Source organism: Amblyomma maculatum, chromosome 5 (genome assembly GCF_055883805.1).
Source record: "Amblyomma maculatum isolate TAMU_Amacu chromosome 5, ASM5588380v1, whole genome shotgun sequence".
In the NCBI taxonomy this organism is placed as follows: Eukaryota; Metazoa; Arthropoda; class Arachnida; order Ixodida; family Ixodidae; genus Amblyomma; species Amblyomma maculatum.
In genome coordinates, this window is record NC_139348.1 from 122,829,000 (window position 1) to 122,849,384 (window position 20,385).

Genomic DNA, 20,385 nt, shown 5'->3' on the forward strand with positions numbered 1-20,385 from the left:
TTTAGCCTTCATTAAGAATATCACACTGGCTCCACATGGCCTTCTGTTGACCCTTGATATGCATCACAATCACACACCCGAGTATGTATTTGTCTAAGGGCACCTATGCATGCAAGGAGGGGACCGTTACTTTCCATTTGTCAGAACTGAAATGCACGATCCACATTATTTCTGTAATTCAACTGCCTGCTATTTGAACTGTCCAGCATTGATGCAAGTTTCAAAGAACTGCAATTAGCAAATTAATCCAAGCAGGAAACCATGCCAAGAACTGCTTTGGTTTCATCTTTAACAACTGTTTGAGAACTAAAATTAGCCAAATGTTGCAAAACATAGATGAGAGGTTACAAAATCTAAAAAACAATGCAGCCTACCTGTGGCATGTAGGGTTTCACATCCTAAAGTGATATATGTAGCTATGAAAAATACCGTAGTGGAGAGCTCCAGACTAATTTGACTGCCCGGGCTTTGTACTTTGCGTTGACATCTTGCAGGAAACAGAAGCATTTGCATTTCACCTGCACCAAAGTGCGACTGCCATCACTGGCATTAAACATCACGACCTTGGGGCAAGTAGCCGAACGTGCCACTAAGATGTCGCAGCGTCTACGTACATGCTATACACGTCAACCTTTCCAGCATTAAAGCTGTCACATGCATGGCAGATATTCATGTTCAGCATTGGACTGACAAGTTTAAAAGTATACCATTTGTGTTTGTCTAGCATGAAAAACAAAGGAAACTAAGAAAAAACGAAAACAAAATGAGCATAATATATTGAAAAAGCACTCTCATTAACACATAAAGCATATTCGTTCCTTTATTAATGATAAAGTGGCCTTCACAAAGCCTGTACAAAGCCTGTACATTTAGGAAGGTGCTGTGCCAGGCAGCTATTTTACAGAAACCTGAACCATTTCACCCGTAGTAATGCGCACCTCGGCGGTGTGGGCTGGGCACTTATTTTTCGGTCCACTCCAACATGCGAAAACTGCATCACGTGCATTCCCATTTTCCGAGTTTTGAGCTCTGTAGTGCAGTCTGATAACAAATTGTCGATGACTTATTTTCGTCTGACTGTTGCACAGCGCGTGTAAATAAATTACCACTGCATCTAGTAAACACTGACATGCACGTGGAACATCGCCGATCATAAACGAACACACTGATGTCCGTCCGGATATTGACGCACTCATCACAGCACTCTCGTAGGACGTAATCCGTACATCACAGCATCTCACGGTAAGCAAAAACCACACGTATAGTTGTACAACAAACACAAATGACGCGATGCTTGGGCTAGAGACACGCCGGCGGTACCCAGCTTTTTCAGCGCCGCTTGTATATGTATGTAGAACTTGGCAGCACCAAACCTCAATGCGAGCAGAAAGCGATGCGTTACGTGACGCATCTAATCACAGATGCAAGTGAGGAAACTTTGAAGAATCAAAACTACGTAACGACCGTCGTATACGTTAATCCACATGATAACGAGGATCAAATGAGCGGGCGTGCGGGCCGCGGGCTGGCCGTCAACACCGCGATTACATGCGCTTGCACCCTGCCGCGGTCCAACTCACGTAAACCTATCATCATGCGATCACGTAGTCTATCAGTCTATCGCCTATTCTAGGCACTATTCTTGCCACTGTACTATTTTTTGTAATTTCACATTTCACGCATGCAGTATGTTCTACATACTTGCACCTCGCACACATGCTCGCACACATCGTACCAAATTCGATTTGGCTACATATGGCTACCAAGTTGTTACAACCAACCACATCTGGGGATCTCTGATCCGTCCGGCTTTCCCGACAGATCCCAAGGCCCATATCGGAGAAAAATGCGTTGGGTCCGTCGGATTATAGTACACTGTAGTCGGATGAACCCCACCGATCGGGTCCGTCCTCCGTACACCTCCCGGATCCGTCCGGCTTTCCCGACGACGTAAACACCTGATCGGGTCCGTCCGCCGTATCCCGAAGAAAAACGCACCGGGTCGTCCGTCCGACGTACCTTTAGTTTTCTGCCCTTTTCCAGATTAGATTGGTCAGTTCTAAGCCGCTTTGTATTCTGCTATCTTGTGTTGCTTCCTGATTTGTGGAGATTACCCTATCGTCGCTCTTAAATGATTCGGATATAACTGATGTAATGTGGTTCACTGCGTTGTCTCCCTTTAAACATTCTAGCCTTCTAGCAACCGTATCAGCTCTATGACCGTATATAAAGTGCGCTTTACCCGAAATTTGTTCTTCGCGGATCGAGCGAGCTGCACAAGTCAACCCAAGTTCAAGCCTAGTCGGTTCGATCCACTGGCAGCGTTGCGTTGTTTTGTTTGGGGCGCTGCCTGCCTTGTGCTTCCTTCGGCCGGCCCCCGCCTCCCCTCCGAGCGTCAAGTAGCGCAGAGACGAAAGGGTCAAGTGTCGTGCCGCAGTTAACTACGCCTGCATCGAGGCAGGTCGAGTCGCCTATCAACGAAGAAACACTTTCCCACCGCTTGACGGCAAAATAAAACGCAGTGCCGGCAGTTGTGGATGATGCTAAAGTAGTGGCGACCGGCGACACTTTCAGCGAGACTGGTCAGCAGTAGCGGTTAGTGGTGCGACAAAGATGGTCCTCGCCAAGTTGTACCGGACTGTCACCAAGTTGAAGCAGCCGTTCCGATTCCTGGCACACCTGTCGTTGTGCGGCTACGTCAGCGGCTTCTTCTGCGTGCTCACCGGCGTTCTGTTGCTGGCTTTCTTCGGGGCCAACATCCGCGAGGATGAGGCGATCAAGCGGTGAGTCCGGCCGCCGTTGCCCGGGTGTGCGACGCGTGCGATTGTTGTCGCCGCCGCAACTAGTGCGGCTTCTTCGGCATGCTCGCTCCGCATGGCGAGCTTGCGAAGAGGCGCGCCAAGCTCAAAAACTTCGCAGTCGTCGAATTGTTGTTGTCAGTTGGTCCCCGATCTTATATTGATGATAAGGAATAAATCCTAGTCGTAGGTTTGGAAACGGTTCATTATGTAGTACCTAAGGCTTAATGCCAAATAAACGATGTGAAAAAGAAAAAAAAAATAGCACACACAGCAGAACATTGGAAGAAAATAGGTCAAAATGAGGTTGTTGCAATCGAGGAAACGACCGGAAAAGGCATTAACAAATGAAAACGAAGCATTTGAGATTTGTGATTGCAATGAGGACAAGAAAGAAACAGTTCAGGACCAGAAACCTAATTAAAGTAGGGGAAGCGGATGGGGCCGAACTGGGCGTAATATCTGTACGTCGAAGCTTTGAAGTCGCGGGGATTGTGCCCCTGTCGTGAGCTGACGAAAGTTTTAGTTTTTCGCTTCACGTATGTATGACTAGGTGCAATGTTTGAGGCAGCTTTTATGCATTGGCATTAGTGCCAGCCAGGAAAAACAAGCCAGTGACGGAAAGACTTCAGACTCGGCCGGCTCGCATTGATCCACAACAGACGACCAACCCCTAAATATATAATAGACTAAAATGAAAAGGTTGCAGGACTATATAGTACATTCTGTGTATTTTGCTGTCGCAATCCTCTTGTGAGGCAGGAGAAATATAGCGAACAAACAGATTAGCCTATTAAAGAAGAGGTCTGAATTTAGAAAGTGATCATTTTGCATCATTTGAGTGCATTGTAGTTTTGCGTATTTTTAAGACTCTCATTTCAGCATCATTGAACTGGAGATATTCAAATAGGCCACATGATAGCTTTCGTATTTTTTGGCTTGTTGGAAGTAGATTTTGGAGCTCTTTTTCATCAGCTTTGAAACAATGAAAGTAGTGGTTGTAATAAACTATCACAATGTTACTGCTACTCTATGTTTATTAGCTCTTGTACTAGTCACAAGTTGAAGGCTCGGCTGAGTGTATGTTTACAAGATACGTCATCCGTTTCCCGGGGGATGTTTTTTGGAAAAGAATCTTACTGTCAGAAAATACTTCCTGACTCTATTTAAATCCTTGTACTGCCTTCTGTAACATCCCGGCAATACAGCGAAATAAAAGAAAGGTGTAAAATTTAAGAAAGAACTAATAATTTTGTCACAGTTTTACTTGATGAAAGCCAGTTATAGTTTTGCTATAATGCAGAAAAAAATGTCAGGTTTCTGAATAGCTGCTAGCCGGAAGCTTGTACTGAAGTTGAGCCCGCACATTTTTTTTTTTTTTTTCCTTCTCCTGCCTTCTCACCTTTTTTTTCTTTTTTTCTTTTTGGAGTTCACAACTACTTTTCTTTCAAACCCGGTTTTGTGATATTTTCACTTACATATGCCATCCTAGCTCATGAGGCCGCAGTTACTGGTGACTTCTGTTTACTAAGATTGTCCACAGCTATGAAATTGGTTGTATACTGAGAATGGCAGTAGGTTTAGTGGGAGCCCCCGTACATTGTATCGATAGGCTAGAAGAGAATTTATTGAGCACTCAGGACACACACTTGAAAGGCTGGTAAAGTTTCATGGCATTTTGATGCAGACGTTAAAGAGGTCTTCCAAAGCAGTCATCTGGGCCACACATCTGCTTTGGTTTGGTTGCCTGTAATGTGGCATTGCAGCCATTCACAACTGTAGTCCTATTTGAAATGAGAGGCGACTCAGTTAAGCTGGAGCTCTGGAGAATTTTTGAACATCATTAGTTGACTGTCACTGTACACTCTTGGACCTCTGCCTTCTAGCAGCAATGAACAGCTTTTTCATGATAACAAAGAAAGAATGATAAATCAAAAACCAATAACAAGAGAAGGAACCAGGAAACTGAAACCAAAACTGGGTTTTGACCTTAAGGCAGCACAACAAATGATGTCGCAGATATTGTCATAAAACCTGTTGTATACGTGCTAAACAGCTGAAATTGTTATTGGAAATAATATCCATACAGAAGCTAAGAATGTTTTGTTCAACAAGCTCAGAGTGAATATCAACAAAATTTTTGCACACATGGAAGGTTGTCCTTGTAAATGAACTCTTTTTCAGCAGTACACCTCTTTTGTGGCCATCAGTTAAAGTATATTGTACGGGACAGGTTACCAAGGCTCGGCCGCGTGTTTTCAACAAATTTTTTTTTGCAGTAGTGGGTTAAATTTATCTTCCAAGCAGTATTTAAGGGTAGGGCTGGTCTTTCGTAGCCTATGCAGAGACGTGTGAGTCACCTGTGGACACACTGTGACACACCTTCTCCCTGCATTTCCTCTGTTAACCCAGGACAACAGGATGCTGGCAAACTTGTCTGTGCCTTCTCGCTTGAAGGGAAGGCAAGCTGGAAGAATGCATTCCATGCATTTCCGACAGTGTAGAAGATGCTAACATTGCATGTAATTATTGTGCAGCAGTTCGTTGCGTCGATGAAGCTAGGAACTTCATTTCAATAGAAAAACATGCAGCAAACTCCTCCACTGGCATCCCGGCAGGAATGGCGGCTGAGGAAGCTTCGCACATGTGTAGGACGTTACCGGAAAAAGGTCCATTATCTTTATTGAGGCCACAAAATGGGAAAATAAAGTTCGTTTTTGCCTAAACAGAATTTCATCGATCTGCAAAATCATTCACAAAGGGTACGAAAACTACAGAGAACTTGTGATGAAAGTTCTAGTCAAATGCATGGATGTCAAAAAATAACCCGGGAGTTTCCTGTAAGGCACGTTCACAGTGGCGAGTTACGAAGGTCGTTGAACAGAGCTCCATCGACCTGCAACAAGTGTTGATTGACACCTAGTTGTTCACACCAGGCAGGGCAGTTGCATGTCTGTTATGCACCCTCAACTTCGTCCTCTTTCTCCTCCCGTCAATCACCCTCAGCTTTCACGGATAGCAGACATGTATGCGCAATGCTCCGTAGATCTTACCTCCGCACCGTAATGGGCACTTGTCTTCAAGCACACTTTCTTACCCTTCAATTGCCTGATCACTACAATACTGGACTGGCAATGCCTGAACATATGGTTGCCATCCAGTGGAACAGAGTTCTAGATGTGACGTTTGAAAAAAGACCTGTCGTTTCCAGTGTGAACTGTATACACAACTACCAGACAGATCGCAAAAATGGGTTTGTTCTTGGCACGAAAATGTATGAAAAGAAAATAAACAGTGATGAACTATGTACAGATATTTCAATCGTATGCATAAGAACTTTTAATATCAAACCAAAATCAAGCATCGCAATGCGTAAAAAAATGAAAATTATAGCAAGGGTAAGTGGTGCTAGTGCACCTACTTTGTTTGATTACCTGTGCGAATTGGCAATAATTATTGTTGATGCCACAAGGTTCAGGTTCTAAAATCCGCTTCTCTCTGCTATAAATGTCTTTTGCTGCCACAAAAACATTAGCATTGCCAGAAAAGGCCGCAGAATTTACTTTTACCGAGAACAGAAATTGGATATAGTTGTACTGAGAGACAATTTAATGAATTGAAAAATTCACAAAATACAAGTAAGAAGCAAACAATGTGCTTCTCTTGGTGATGCAAAAGCATTGCCACCTTTGATTCACTTTGCAGCATTTACATATCAAGTGCATTTAAGTAAGCATGACCCGTAATTAAATGTAAGGAATTTTTCTGAAATTAAAAAAAGAAAACTTTGCATTTTAAACAGCGCATAAATCATAAAAGCTGCTAATGGAGCTGTTCTTCTTTTCTTTTTCATGCTTGACTTCGTCATTAAGTGACACTTAGTGACGAACTGTGGGTCACTAAGTGTCACTTAGTGACCCACACTAAAGAAGTCAATATAAATTATATCACACCCAGGGCTTAAAGTCAGGGGGGTCTCGGTGGGTCCGAGACCCCCCCACCAGTCTTTAAGAGGGGTCTAAGACCCCCTGTGCTCAAAGGTATATATGGACTGCATGAATACTGTCACTAGTGGTTAGAACAGTTCTCTGTTTCGGCAATTTGGCAGAGTTTTAATAAAACCATTATCATATATCTTCTATAGCCCGCAATGGAAGAAAATAATTTCTCTCATTTTGTATAAAACGATGTGCGAAGCAGACCTCCAGCCGCTTTCTCTCTCTCCCTCTTTATTTCCCTTTCCATGAGTAAAGACCCCCCCCCTTCGATAGAGCCAGACTTTAAGCACTGATCACACCTTGCCAAAATGTGGTCACATAGTGGAATGTACTGATCAAGACTAAGTTTCGACGAAGTTTCATTGCAGAACAATATGTCCAAACTGTCTTATGTTGCTTACGGGGCCCTTGAAATGCTGCTTGCGGTAATATTCTAATGCCTTAAATCCTTATGAGTATTAGAGTCAAATTTGAAAGCTTAGCGAGGTGCATATAATTTACAAAAATGTTTTAAAAAGTGCTTCTGGCAACCGCTCGCGACCGATCGGGGAGACACATCCCTGTGTGCACCACACGCAAGCCTCCCATGTGACATCGCATGGGCTTGCTGGGCACACTCGCTCATTCGGCGCTCCCAAGTGACGCACACAGAACGGGGCTTGTTGGGGTGTCATCACAACTTGTTTACTTTTCTTTTTTGCATGCTGGCATGAGCCGAGTTGATGGGGAGAAAAGCATAGTTTCCGATCGCTTGTATCTTCAGGGCTAATAAAGCAACTTAAAAATTATTGCTTTGCGATGACGACTGATGGGTTAACCATTGCTCTTGCTTGTTTTCTAGTTTTTGTAATCAGCTTTTCATTGGCCCTTTAAGGTGGCATGCTAAAATTGCAAACCCTTCTACTATTTATAAGAATAAGAACACTGAGGTCTGTTAATATGATTGAATGAAGGTCTTTTCATCCTCACTGTAATTTTACAGCATGTTTTGATCACTTGGCCCCTTTAATATATGCTTAGAGATTTGCATGAGCCTTGCTAAACAGGTTGAATGAAGAACAGCTTTCAAACTAACTACCTCTGCCATCCTTTAACAAGCTATGTAGCTTTGAAGGAACCTAAGGAAAAAACAAAAGCAATGAGAACACAAGGCTGTATATCCTTTTAAGTATCACAGGCTCTGCAGCGACATCTCTGCCTCTTGTACAGAAAAAGAGAGGCTTTTTGTTTACATTAAAATCCTTGACTAATTCTCAAGAAATTATTTTTTGTTTTTACTGGTCCCCGGGCCAAATTTGACATTTTTATTGTGATAGCTGAAGGCGTAAATGTAGAGAGAACCACTTATTACTAAGCTGGATTCTATCATGGTTTTCTTGTTTCTTGCATCATCAATGTTTTTGCTGACGCTGGCGAAAGTAGCGTTAGTGCGATGAATGCATCTTTCCTTTGCTCTGCTTATGGTATTCTATCGTCTGCTCTTGTTTTTGAGGTACTAGAGAGGTACTAGTGCATCTAGCCTGTTTGTGTTTGTTTGGTAATACTTGGGCGGTGTCTCATGTGCAGGATACCCACATGGATTGGCATCATTGCCACAGGCAGCGGCATCATGTTCCTTTTCGTCGGAGTCACTCTGACCATTCTGCTGTGCAAGCTCTTCAACCAGCAGGCTGCCAGAGAGGCGAGTCATTATCCACATTGGCCTTTTTCATCACTGCTAGCCGTGTATGGGCCATCATCATCATCAGCAGCAGCCGGACTATACACACTGCAAAGCAAAGGCCTCTCCCATATTCCTCCAATAGACCTTATGCAAAAGTGCTGCCATCTACTGGAGGAAAATCGAAACGAGTAATCAGCGCTATGTTGGGGGATTGCGTTCGAGAGATTGCCTGGTGCGTAATCTATGAGGAGATTTCTCGGTTTGGCGATCCTTTTATTTTAAGGTTTATGAGAGAAATAATATAGTGGTCAACAAGTAATCTGCAGACCTTTCTGTGTTTTTTACGTTTCCGATCGGCTTTGCAGGTACCTATTATGCGTTGAAAACGTAATCGGAGAGGCACCGCAGCAGCTAAAGAATTCACAATGGTATCATATGTTCGAGGGAGTGCACTGAAGCAAGAATATCTTTTCTTTTCGTTTTGGAGTGTCAGACACACTGTTCTTCAATGGTTGGTCTCCGTTTGTTTTCTTTTTGCTTCGGCCATCATATCGTGGAGGTTAAGCTCCACGCCCGCATTGCACAGACAACGCCATATCACGATCGCACACTCTATTACAAATACATTGCACAGACAACGCCATATCACGATCGCACACTCTATTACAAATACACATTGGTGAAGTTTGCTGATTATTACAGCTGACCAAAGACCTTGTTCTGATGAGTCGGAGGATGCAAGCTTGATTTTGACTGCAGCAGCCACTTTTCTAATAGGAATGAAAAACTAAAACGCCCGTGTGTCGAGATTTCGATACTTTTTAAAGATTCCTAGGTGCTCAAAATTGATCTTCAGCCCTTTACTACTGTGCGCTTCACAGCCCTGGTGTAGCTTGGAGGCAGTAAAAAAGGGCCTGATAATTTGCATTGCAGTATGCATTTCGGCGCCACGAGAGCCAGTGATCGGTACAGTGGTGGCCGAACCGTGACTGCTATGCTCCACTGTGGGTGCACACCATCGCTTGAGCAATTCTGCTTGGAAGATTCAATCTTCGTAAAATACGCGAAAACGAACAGCCGGTCACGAGCGGTGAATGACGGATTTGCGCAGAACACTGCATGCAACAGGCTAGCTGAAGGCCTGCTTCAGATGTGTTCGCCTGTGAAACTTCGCAAACAGAAACATAGGTAAGACTTATATAAAATCAAACTGAGCATTAAAATATGAAATTAAACTGAGTTAAAAATAAAAAAACGGGCACATGAAGCCAAAACGCCAGGCTAAAAAGTAAGTCTCACGTGAGAAAGCACTAGCTGACAGACGCACTGTTGCAGTAACTGCTAGCGGACTGTGGAGTGCTTCTTGGCTACCCTAACTTCTGCAAAGAAATTATTACCTCTCGTGAATTACTCAACATCTGGTACAGTCTTCCTGGTGCGGGCAGGGCAATTTATTTGATACAGCCCAAACTAACTGATGACCTCATATCTTGATCGCATCAAGAAAAAACTGTCGGGGCACTTAAGTCTCCTTACGTACCGAAATGAGTATCATTAGGTTCTACTGTTTTTCTTCTGTTGCATGTTTTTTAACTGAGGTAGATAATCGTTAGCTCGGTTAGCGCCCAGCTTTATCAGTTTGACATTATTTTTCGTGGTTTAGCGTTTGATTTCGGAAGTCATCAGATTCTTGTAACCAGCTAGCCCGCACGCCAGTTTTACTCATCCACCTACCTGACTTTCTGCCGCCCCCTACTACACTTTCCTTCCCTTGGTATCGTGCATGGGTATGCAGCGGAAACACGATGATTTGTACGTGCCTGGTTCGAACTGCCACTTTGCTCTTGCTTTGGTCCTGAGACTACCGAGTGAACTATTAAGTTTTTAGGCTCCCTTTCTTTTTTTAGAGCTCCATGGAGTTCCCGAAAAATTTTTCCTCTTTGAGTTTTGATTACTGACAGCCATGCCTTGGACAGTATTTGCTGCACCTAGTCGGGCGCTAGGGTATGCAAAAAATGCTATTGGATAATGAACGCCACATGTCTGTGCTTATGGGTGCCAGGAGCCATTCCGAGTTGGCATTCACGAGGCGAGCAGTCGTGTTCAAGCCACTCTTTTTGTTTGACTACGCACAATTTATTTCAGTCCTTGCATGGCTAGTCAGCCTTGCTGTTGCATCAGATGCAGTGGCACTTCAGAGAGAGTGGCCGTCCGCTCGCATGTTTGCACTAAGAACGAACGGCCCTGTACATTTAGGCCATCCCGCTACCTGTGAACCTGGATATCTACATTTGGCACTATGGCTGTACTAGACATACAGCAGTAATCTTCTTTGGACTGGCCTGCCATGGAATTCAGTGTCTGAGCCTTCATTAGGACAATCTTTATTTTTGTAATGAAGAAGCTCGCTAGAGGAACCACTTTGCCAGCATTACCCTAAAGTGAATTTCAGGGTATGACCGTGCGTGATTGTCGGCAAGTATCTGCGGCAAGCATTCCAGGTTGGGCACAAAAAAAACGCATAACACCAAAGCATCGACTTTCAGCTGACTGCTTTGAATTCTTCGAATTCAGGGAAGGCTTTAGATGAGCAAAAAAATTAGTAGGTTTCTTGAGGCAGTCATTATTGTGCAGTCATGACCGTCGCCTTGGTGGGCATTATGAAAAGTGGTATAAGTGTTGATTAGCAATATCCACCATTAGTTCTGGAAAAATGTACTTGCCTGCCCCACTGCGCTGCTGAGAATTCCACACCCCATGCTTTTTCTCCAAGTCAAGCAATGGCAAGCGATGGGCCACAGCCACTGGCTGCTGCAGCATCTTTCCCCACCCAAATGTTACTTGTCACATTCGTCAAATTGAGCATACCATATTTTCATGCATATAAGATGCACCCCTCACGTTCAGAGACTTTTTCATCGCATTAAAGCTATTCTAAACACGGATTTAGACAGCTTTGAAGCTGTTTGCTCTGCGCCTGTGTTTCGTTTAAATAGTGTTGCGTAAAACGAAAAAAAAAAGGAGCATATAGGCCTGTTAAAAAAGTGCTCGAAGAGCATTACCATATTATTGGAGACTGGGCTGTGCTCATATCACAGGCAAGGGAGCAGGGTTATCTCCCCCCGAGCCCACCCCACAGTCCCAGTCAGACCAGTTTCTTCAAGGGTCACGGAAAGATGCATAAGGCGCACCGTTGTGTGGGACGTGATAGTAAATATTTTCTTGTAAATAAAAACCTGTGTCTTATGCACCAGAAAAGGCAGTATGTAAGTTAACAGATTGCATGAAATCAGCTCTCGCATGCATCATGAACATTTCATTTAATTGATGTGAGCCATGTTTGCAGTGAGCACGCATACTTTACGCACAAAAGAAAACTGCATTCTTGCAACGCCTAAAAGAAAAATGTATGTATGGGCTATGTAGTGGAGCGATCTTAACTGTGTTCTATATTTGCGTATAAATTGAAGAAACTAAAAAGGACTTAATGCAATTTTATGATGAACACATTCCTTTTCACCCTGACTGCTCATTGGAGGGTCAAATTCTAAAGTTAAAACTCAGCTACTTTGGTCATCTGATGAGAAGAGAGGAGTCGCTGGAGAAAGATTTGATGTTGGGAAAGGTTGACGGTCGCCGGAGAAGGGGTAGGCAGCGAACGCGATGGTTAGATGGCATCCTCGAGGCACTGCAGATGAAGTTATGTGATGTTAGGAAGATAGTGAGAGACCGGAAAGCGTGGCGTGAAATGGTCCATAGGGTCACGAAGAGTCGGACACGACTGAACGACTGAACTGAACTGAACTTGCTCCTAGGAGACCATTCATTTGTTGAATTTCATCTGGTTTTAGCTTCCTATAGAAGCAAAGGTCCTAAAGAAATTATAGTAACAGAAATTTTATTTCTTATTCATTAATCACACACATTAAACCTTTGTTTGCTGCATGGTAGCTGTAGTTGCTTATGTGCCGTAAAACACCAGACAAAATTTTTGTAGTAGGGTAACGCTGTGTAAGCTGTTAAGTTTTGCAGGGCCATGCACGTAGACAGCCTGATTGAGACTTCACCAGTCATGTCTGGTAGTGTTTTAAGTGGTTAAGAGGATGCAACAGTAGCAGCAAGGCCACTTTGACAACCGGCATAAATTAACAGGTTGCCGTGGTCCCAAACAAATAAAAGCTCCCACCTGAGCTTCCATTAGTGCCGTATCTAGGTATCGTCCTTGATCACATCAGCGGGTCTTATTTGGAGTGTTTCTGCTTAAGCTGCATACACCACCTCTTTCGAGCATAGTTTTCTCGTTGGCATGTGAGACATGCACTAACGAGGTTTTGCTGTATATTTGCTACATTTCTTTAAATAGAAACCAGCAGTTGATAGTCGGGGCTTAGAGTTTCTCATCCTTTGCTCTCTTTTCAGTTATGAACCATCACTGACAAGCTCCTCTCTCGGCATCTGCATAGTTTATATGTTACTTCTAGTGTGGGACCCTAGAAAGCCAGTTGCCCTAATAATTCCAGTCGTAATCGTAATTCTAATTGTAACTGCCCAGGAGGCTCTCGACTTTTCACTGAACTTGCAAGTTGCATGATCACTGCCCTATATCTCCCAACAAGTTGCCTCTGGCTGCACAAAAATAGTTTTTGCGGAATCTGCAGTTGCATCATAATTTCTAGCATGACCGTCAATGGCTGCACTAGTACCATCGGCTGAGCAGTTGATCAAAGCCAAATTGAGCCAAAGCCGTAGCTGCTATCGGTCTTGCAGTTCGTGTTTGCTTTTGCAGTTGCTGGCCTGTATATTTAGGGTTAGCTAGGCCGCCTTTGTCCGATGCAGTTGCAAAGTTAGAATTCTTGTATGCTTAAAGTCATGGCGCTATCAAACCCCATGAAGAGGTATTTGCAGGCGTCTTTTCCACCTTATACTTCTAAATTTCCATGTTTCATTACATCAAGAAAATACGAGCATTTTATATTTGGCACAAGATGTGGATATGTTCATGACGGTGTGGATGGGACGTCAGCATATCTCACGGTGGCAAATGTGATTTGAAACTGGAACTAGAACGGAGTTCCGCTCATAAGCGTGCAGCACAACCTTCCAAAATCTGGTGCTGGTGAAGGGCCGCCAATCTGTACCATGCATTAAGCAAAAGCTGTTCCAACGGACTTTTGACGCCAGCATTGTCTGCTACTGCAAGGTCCGTGCAAAAGGACTCATTGGACACTGGCTGAAAATTTAATTGAAGCTCTCCCACCCCATCACCACCTTCATATTGAAACTTTGCTACCTCCTCCCTCCTTGGTGCAGATAAACAAACGAAGAGGGTTTAGTGCTTCTGAACCGAATGTGGAGCTAAAGCATTAGCTGCGGGTGACCAAGCGTTCTTCTTCGCCTTCCATGGTGCCATGGCAACACGCTGCCATGCCAACGGCTTGAAAACCTATCGCAGTGTAGCTTTCGGTACAAAAAAAATCTTCCGATTTTTGCCGTCACCATGTTGGTGAACTTGCTGGGAGCATCACCTGATCAACTCTGTCGAGTAGCACTATCCATTTCCCCAGGATAACACATGCACACATGCATGAGTTCAGCCATCAGTATGTAAGGAGTAGTGAGAGAAGGGCTAAATGACTAGCTGACGTTGACATTTGCAGCATGTTTGATGGTCACGTTCTTGTATGTGTGGGTATGTATGCGTAAATGCTTTCTTATGTGCATGCCCTTAAACCAGTCTTTCTTCAGGCCAAATCGTCATAGCTCTGGTTGGAGTAGCTGCAGTTCGATGCTGGTGTAACTCAAAGGGCAGCCTTGTCTTCAGCAATGCTGTTCATAGTAAAGAAACTAGTTTTGATGCACTCAGGCCCGGTGCAACGGTTAGGGTGCTCAATTACTGTGCCCGAGAAGGGGGAATTGAATCCCGCCAGTGGCAGCCACTTTTCAATGGAGGCGAAAAGCAAAGTGGCTGTGTGCTGTGCAGTGTCAGCGCACTTTAAAGAACCTATAGTGGTAGCGATTTCCGAAGCCCTCCACTAAGGAGTTCCTCATAACCCTAGCCGCTTTGCGATGGTAAATCCCATAAACTAAACCAAGCCAGTTCTGAGGTTAGCCTCACCGTGGTGGTGCAGGGGTTAAGATGCCTGACTACTGTGCTACAGTACCCGGGTTTGATCTTGACTGCCGCCAACTGCGTTTCGATGAAGGCCTCCGCCTAAACGAAGAGGCGTCTGTGTGCTGTGCAATATGTCAGTGCACGTTAAAGATCCCCAGCTGATCGAAATTACACCGTAGCCCCCAACTATGGCTCCTCTTTCTCTTTCCACTTTCAGTCCCATCTTTCTCCTATTCCTTAAAGTGTGGTTCAGGTGTCTACAGAGCAAGTGTGACAGATATTGTGCCTTTCCCTTCCTTGAACTAATTATTACTATTATTATTATTAGTATTATCATATTATTATTAACTAATTTTGAGGCACTCTGTGATCAGTGTGCTCACTGCTTCCTTCTCTCCACAGGGGGATCCAGGGCACATCCAGCGCTTCCCCTCTCAACCGGGTCTCTACCCGGTGCAAGCCATGAGCTGCACTTCACCTGGTGACGCACAGGACACGGCCGAGACTGACAAGCTCACCTGATCCGTCTTGGAAGTGACTCGACTTGGCTTGGATTCTTGCAGCCCTGCGAGCCGACCGCGCTCTCGCCATTTCGCTCGGCTATGTCCGTTTTTACTTGTTGGCCTTTCCATTTACCTCGCTGGTGTTTTATCAGGTTGGTCCACTCGAGCACACCCCTTTTTTGTGACGTTGATGAGAATTCATCTTCAGGGCATGAGGTTCTCGGAACTTGCATTGGGGTACGATCTTGCTTCGGCAGCGATTACTGTCGTGAGAAATGGCTCTTTCAGGACAAGGGGGTTGCGAAGCGAGGAGTGATTACCCTGGTTCTGCCTCACTCGTCCTCATCCTAGTGCTTATTGTAGTTCCACCCCACTCTTTTGTGCTTTGTGCCCGGAGTGCAATTGTTTACCCTTTTCTCGTTTAAACTCCCCTTTTTCGTGGTGCAGAACTTTTGCCTTTAAAGCTGACCAGGCAAAGGCTGTAATCTTATCATGGTCAACTTGTGGTAGTATAATTTAGTAGGTGCTGCTTTTGTTATGTATTTTTGAAGGAAAAAAGACAGATTGTTGACGATATCTGATCTGCGGTTATTCAAAGATTCGTTTAATTTGTAACTACTATCTGGATTTGATTTGATTTGATTTGATTCGCACCGCACATGTACTGTTCTATGTATCTGAATCATCAACTGGTGCCACAAAATGCCACAGCTATTGATTCCAATTGAACCTGGTAGTTCAGTTAATGGCAAAGAACAAATATGGAGGATGTTGTAACTGCAAAGGGTGAATAGTGGGGAGTATAAAGACAAAACGAAATCGTTTCCAGAACCTGTATATTATATGCTTCAAAACTTGAACTCCACGTTATGACCTATACGTTAATGACCTCACCTTTAGACAAATCATGTGCCTACATGTACTGCTATTGAGGTTGCACATGTAATCTTTTACCACCATAAGGAGACATGCAAAACTACGCACAACTGATCAAGGACAGTGAACACTAGCGCACAGGGTGAAGTCACTATGGATGTGGAAAAGTATGGGTCTAACGTAATTTTCATCTATTAGCATCTGTGAGCTACCCACTTTGTGCTGTAAGGAAGATGAAAATGGCAGCCAGAAATATGGGCTCCGTTCATTGAACCGGTCTATCTAATGGGTGAATTTCAATCACAGAATCGGAGCAGTCCGCATTCTTCGCGACAGAGCGCCCGAATCCGGCGGAGAGCATGGGTTCGGACTGTGTGTTTGGAACACTCGTGCTCTGGCTGGAGCAAGTAGATGGCACTCGTTTTAGGACTTTAAACCCCACAAATCAAAGAACAAACCAATTGTTGCAGGAGTAAATGTGGTAATGCAGTGACATATGGCATATAGCACATGTTTAGCTAACAACTTAACGACTAGCTTACCTCTGTCCGGCTTAGTGTGTTTCCAGGTGCTTGTGAGCACTGTTATCCACTTTCCTCTTACTCTGGCACTCTGTGTACCTTCGCCGGCATTTCTGGCTCTTATTCTCGCTCATTCCACTTGAGCCATGTTTCCTTTAAGCTTCGTAGCATGTGTAATGCATTTTGTTGTGACATGCACAACTTGTAGGCTGCATCTGACTGGCAAAACACATCCTGTACATAGCAGCCTCATTCATGCCACCTCTGCAAATATAACCTGTTTCTATTGCAGTTATTTTATACGACTTTAGCATATCGGAATCTCTATTTATAGCCGCCTAACAAAGGTGAGCACATCTTCACTGTGTACCCATCGGTGGAGGATCATTCCCTTCGAAATTCTTGAGACATTTCTGTAGCCACCGGTTGGCAGTGGGGAGTCTTTCATTATACCATATGAGCATTCTGAGTAGGGAAGAGAGAATATATTTTATTGAAGCTTTGTGACTAGGTTAATAAAATGGTCAAATTGTTTGGTTCTGACTGTTCCAAAGTAACCATCCAAAGCTCTACAGCTAGCGCGTTATAAGTATGGAAAGCATTGGAGGAGTTGTACTTGTTATTTCTATCCTGAGGTGGCAATACATTAGTGCGCTCTTTTCAGCATTATGGCCTTTACTGAGGAAAAAACATCTTTGTCCTGTGTACTTGCTAGGTTTCTAGCCACGCGAGTTATTTTCATTGTATACCTGAAGTCGCTAGTTTATGGAAATTATTATCAGCAAAGAAAGTAATTTCACTGCATTCTTTCATGTAGCCCCTAAGCCATATGCTCAGAAATATTGAGCAATGTGCCCAGAATGCAAAAATGTTTAATTTCTTCGCTCGTGTGTCTGTCCTGTAAACTTATAACAATCGGTGCACATTTGACCTAGAGAAAGAGGTGACTGATGCAACTCGGTCAGTGGCTGCAAGTTGTACCAGTGCGTAAACCACGCTGACGCAATTGTTTGCAGACGATGACTGAACCTTTCTACTGCATGTTTCGTAACTTTGCTTGATTGCACAACAATGATGAATCGCTCTTTTTGGGATTTGCCTGTACATGCATCGCAACTATACGGCAACCTTCTTGAAAGTTTTAATTCTGAACTTTCTCACTGTGGTCATCATTTTCGATTGACATTTTGTTATCAAAACGCTGATTATGCTGTCATAACTTGGCTCCCGCTAAAATACGTGAACATCTAAGAAAAAAAATTGTAAGGGGCATTTGGACCACTAAAATGTGATAGGATGAAAGTCTTTATAGTGCGGAGGTTGTTGAGTCTTTAGCGCCCTTCCCTTATAGCGGGGTTTAGGTTCCGTGGAGAATTGTGACAGATAATGCACCTTTTGTTTCCTGTAAACCAATTTGAAACGCTGTACTGCACCTGCTTCTGTAGGCTGTGTGGTGCAGCGTTCGAGGATGCGCCAAAAGAAAGCCACAGCACAGATGCCTGGACCGGACGCCCGGCAGGGTCAGCTTCATATACGCGTGAATCGCTTGGTGAAGCCATTGGTCATGGTCGGACGTGACATCGTGACTGGGTGTGACGTTATGATGACGTCACATCCACTCATGGCCGATGATGTCAATGGACTCCACCGGATCTCGCGGAATCTTGCGAAGAAGTGTGACACTTCTTGCAGAAGCACACACGCATGCATGGACAGACACTCATAAAAACTGAGGGGCACTTAATCATTATTAAAATAAACAGGCTTTCTTTTATCTTGTCCTTGGTCTTTGTGTTCGCGCTGTTTATATTAATAATGAATAAGTACCAACTCGCCCAACAAAGTATCTTGAGGGGCACTTAAGCTTTGCCTTTAAGAAAATGACGCAGCAACGGTCATGGCTACCCTTGCGAATCCTCATTCGCAGCATTCAATAATCTCACTAATCTAATCACTAATCTCTTCATTTGTGCCCCTATTATCTCACACATACTCATCACCATACAGTTGTAAGTTGCCGCATTATGTAGATGTAGATCTACTCACCTGATGTAGATATAAATATCTGCTTTACCCAAACCATATGAATATGCATGCATGGCATAGAAGCAGCGTATCTAACTTGGGACACAAGAGTCCTGGAAAGCTTGATTCCAGTCTGGCCTCCCTGTCTCTAATGCAAATCCCAAATTGGCAGCGCCTGACTCCTTCACCATGGTCTCGTGTTGTCGCACAACTTGACGATCAGTCAGTGCACAGCCATGCCACCTGTCAACTGCAACCTGCCATGCCATGCCTGCGACCTTTTACCCACATGGGTGACAATGCCGACACCAGATTTTCTGGAAACCAGAGTTTTTAACATCTTGTTAAGAATTCAACCTACTGCAATGACTTGGGCGCCGTAGTGTTTAGTTTCCAGCAGCAGCTTGAAGGGCAAGATGCCTGTGCACTGTGCAATGTCAGCACATCGTAAAAATTCCAGTTGGTCAAAAATATTTTCCTGAGCCTTCCACTACGGCACCACTCATATAGCTACGGGACGTTAACCCGCCCCCCCCCATATTGCATGCCGTACAATTGGTCTCACATACAGAAAGGTCACATGGCAACGCCATTGCGTCAGTAGGAAAAGAAAGTTGGCATTTGCTATCAGCAGGCATATTCAAAATTAGCTGCACTGCTGTAACCTTGACAGTCACCAACAGTCGCATCAGCATTGGCAAGCATGCATAAAAATAACTCAAGGGCCTGTTTTGAAGTCCTAGGAACTGAAATTGACACAGATGTGGCTCTGCTTTAGCTGATATAAGGGCCGCTTACACAAAATGAATGTAGGCCAGTGCTGAGATGGCTTGTCTTAATAGATGTCTTACAGCTTCTATCCACTTGGCTATAGATGCTGAGAGTTTGTGTTTGTGCTTGTTTGTTTTCCAGCAGAAATCACTTCGTGGTATTGAAATATTGTGTGAGGCATTCACCCAAAACATGCTCGTATTGAAACCAGGACGAACAATGAATGCTTCATTGTTTTCTGTTGCATGAAGAGTATGCGGTCCTGGCTAGTGCAGGACTAATCATTGTTTATTGTGGGGCATACATGAAAAAAAGAAAAGCTCTGAGAATAGAGCACAGTGTGCATGAACCTTGTAGGCAACTTCTTTCTCAGCCTTTTTTGATCATACTTGTCAAGAAAAACTTTTGTTCCTACCTTGTAAGTCTTCGTAGTCTTGTCCTGTGGCGTGACCTGCTGTGATAACGTGCATGATGAGAGTCCACATTTCATGAACCGATGAGCGTGTCATGAACTCAATAGATCTGTGATTGTCATGAGAGCACCGAGCCTTCAAAGGCACTCCATTATTCAGACAGAACTGTGGAAAGAAGGTTTGTACATCGTTGTTGTGCATATACACACCACGACCTAAGCACCTTGTCTTTCTGTAAGAGTTAATCTCGTTTCATTTATCATCCACACTTTGCTGCTTTGAGTGTCGAATAAAGCCTGTACTACATATGATTGTCAAGTTGTGTCTTTAAATGGCGAAAAGTTTGAAAAGTTACTGCAGTGTAGTGTACCCGGGCATACTATGGAGGCCGCACTAATTTAGAAAGCTGAAAATTTGAATTGTCTGAATTCCTGAGAAGACGCCTTTTGTGGTTTCGATTCATCGATCTGTATGTAGACAATATGTTTCTTCATCATGCACTGCTCGACAACAGGTAAGTAACGTTGCGAAATTTGCCATGGTGCAGAAGTTACCACAGTATGCAGGCTCGCAAGTGCTCTGCACAATTTCGCCGCAAACAAGCGAAGTGTTGAGGAGCGAAAAGTTTTGAAACTTATGATGCAACAAGTAGCTCTAAATTGTGTTCTTGCATTAGCTTTGTTCTGAGCCCACATAGTATTCTTT

General features: G+C 43.9%; 1 protein-coding gene across 1 annotated transcript; it reads left to right on the forward strand.

Annotated features, from left to right (window-relative positions):
* The first annotated feature begins 1,916 nt into the window (after positions 1–1,916).
* On the forward strand, positions 1,917–19,988 carry LOC146189399 (uncharacterized). The gene is made up of 3 exons (XM_084604229.1): positions 1,917–2,783; positions 8,363–8,477; positions 14,974–19,988. The coding sequence occupies exons 1-3, from the start codon at positions 2,614–2,616 to the stop codon at positions 15,091–15,093; spliced, it is 405 nt and encodes a 134-aa protein (XP_084460355.1). The 5' UTR covers positions 1,917–2,613; the 3' UTR covers positions 15,094–19,988.
* Positions 19,989–20,385: the final 397 nt, after the last annotated feature.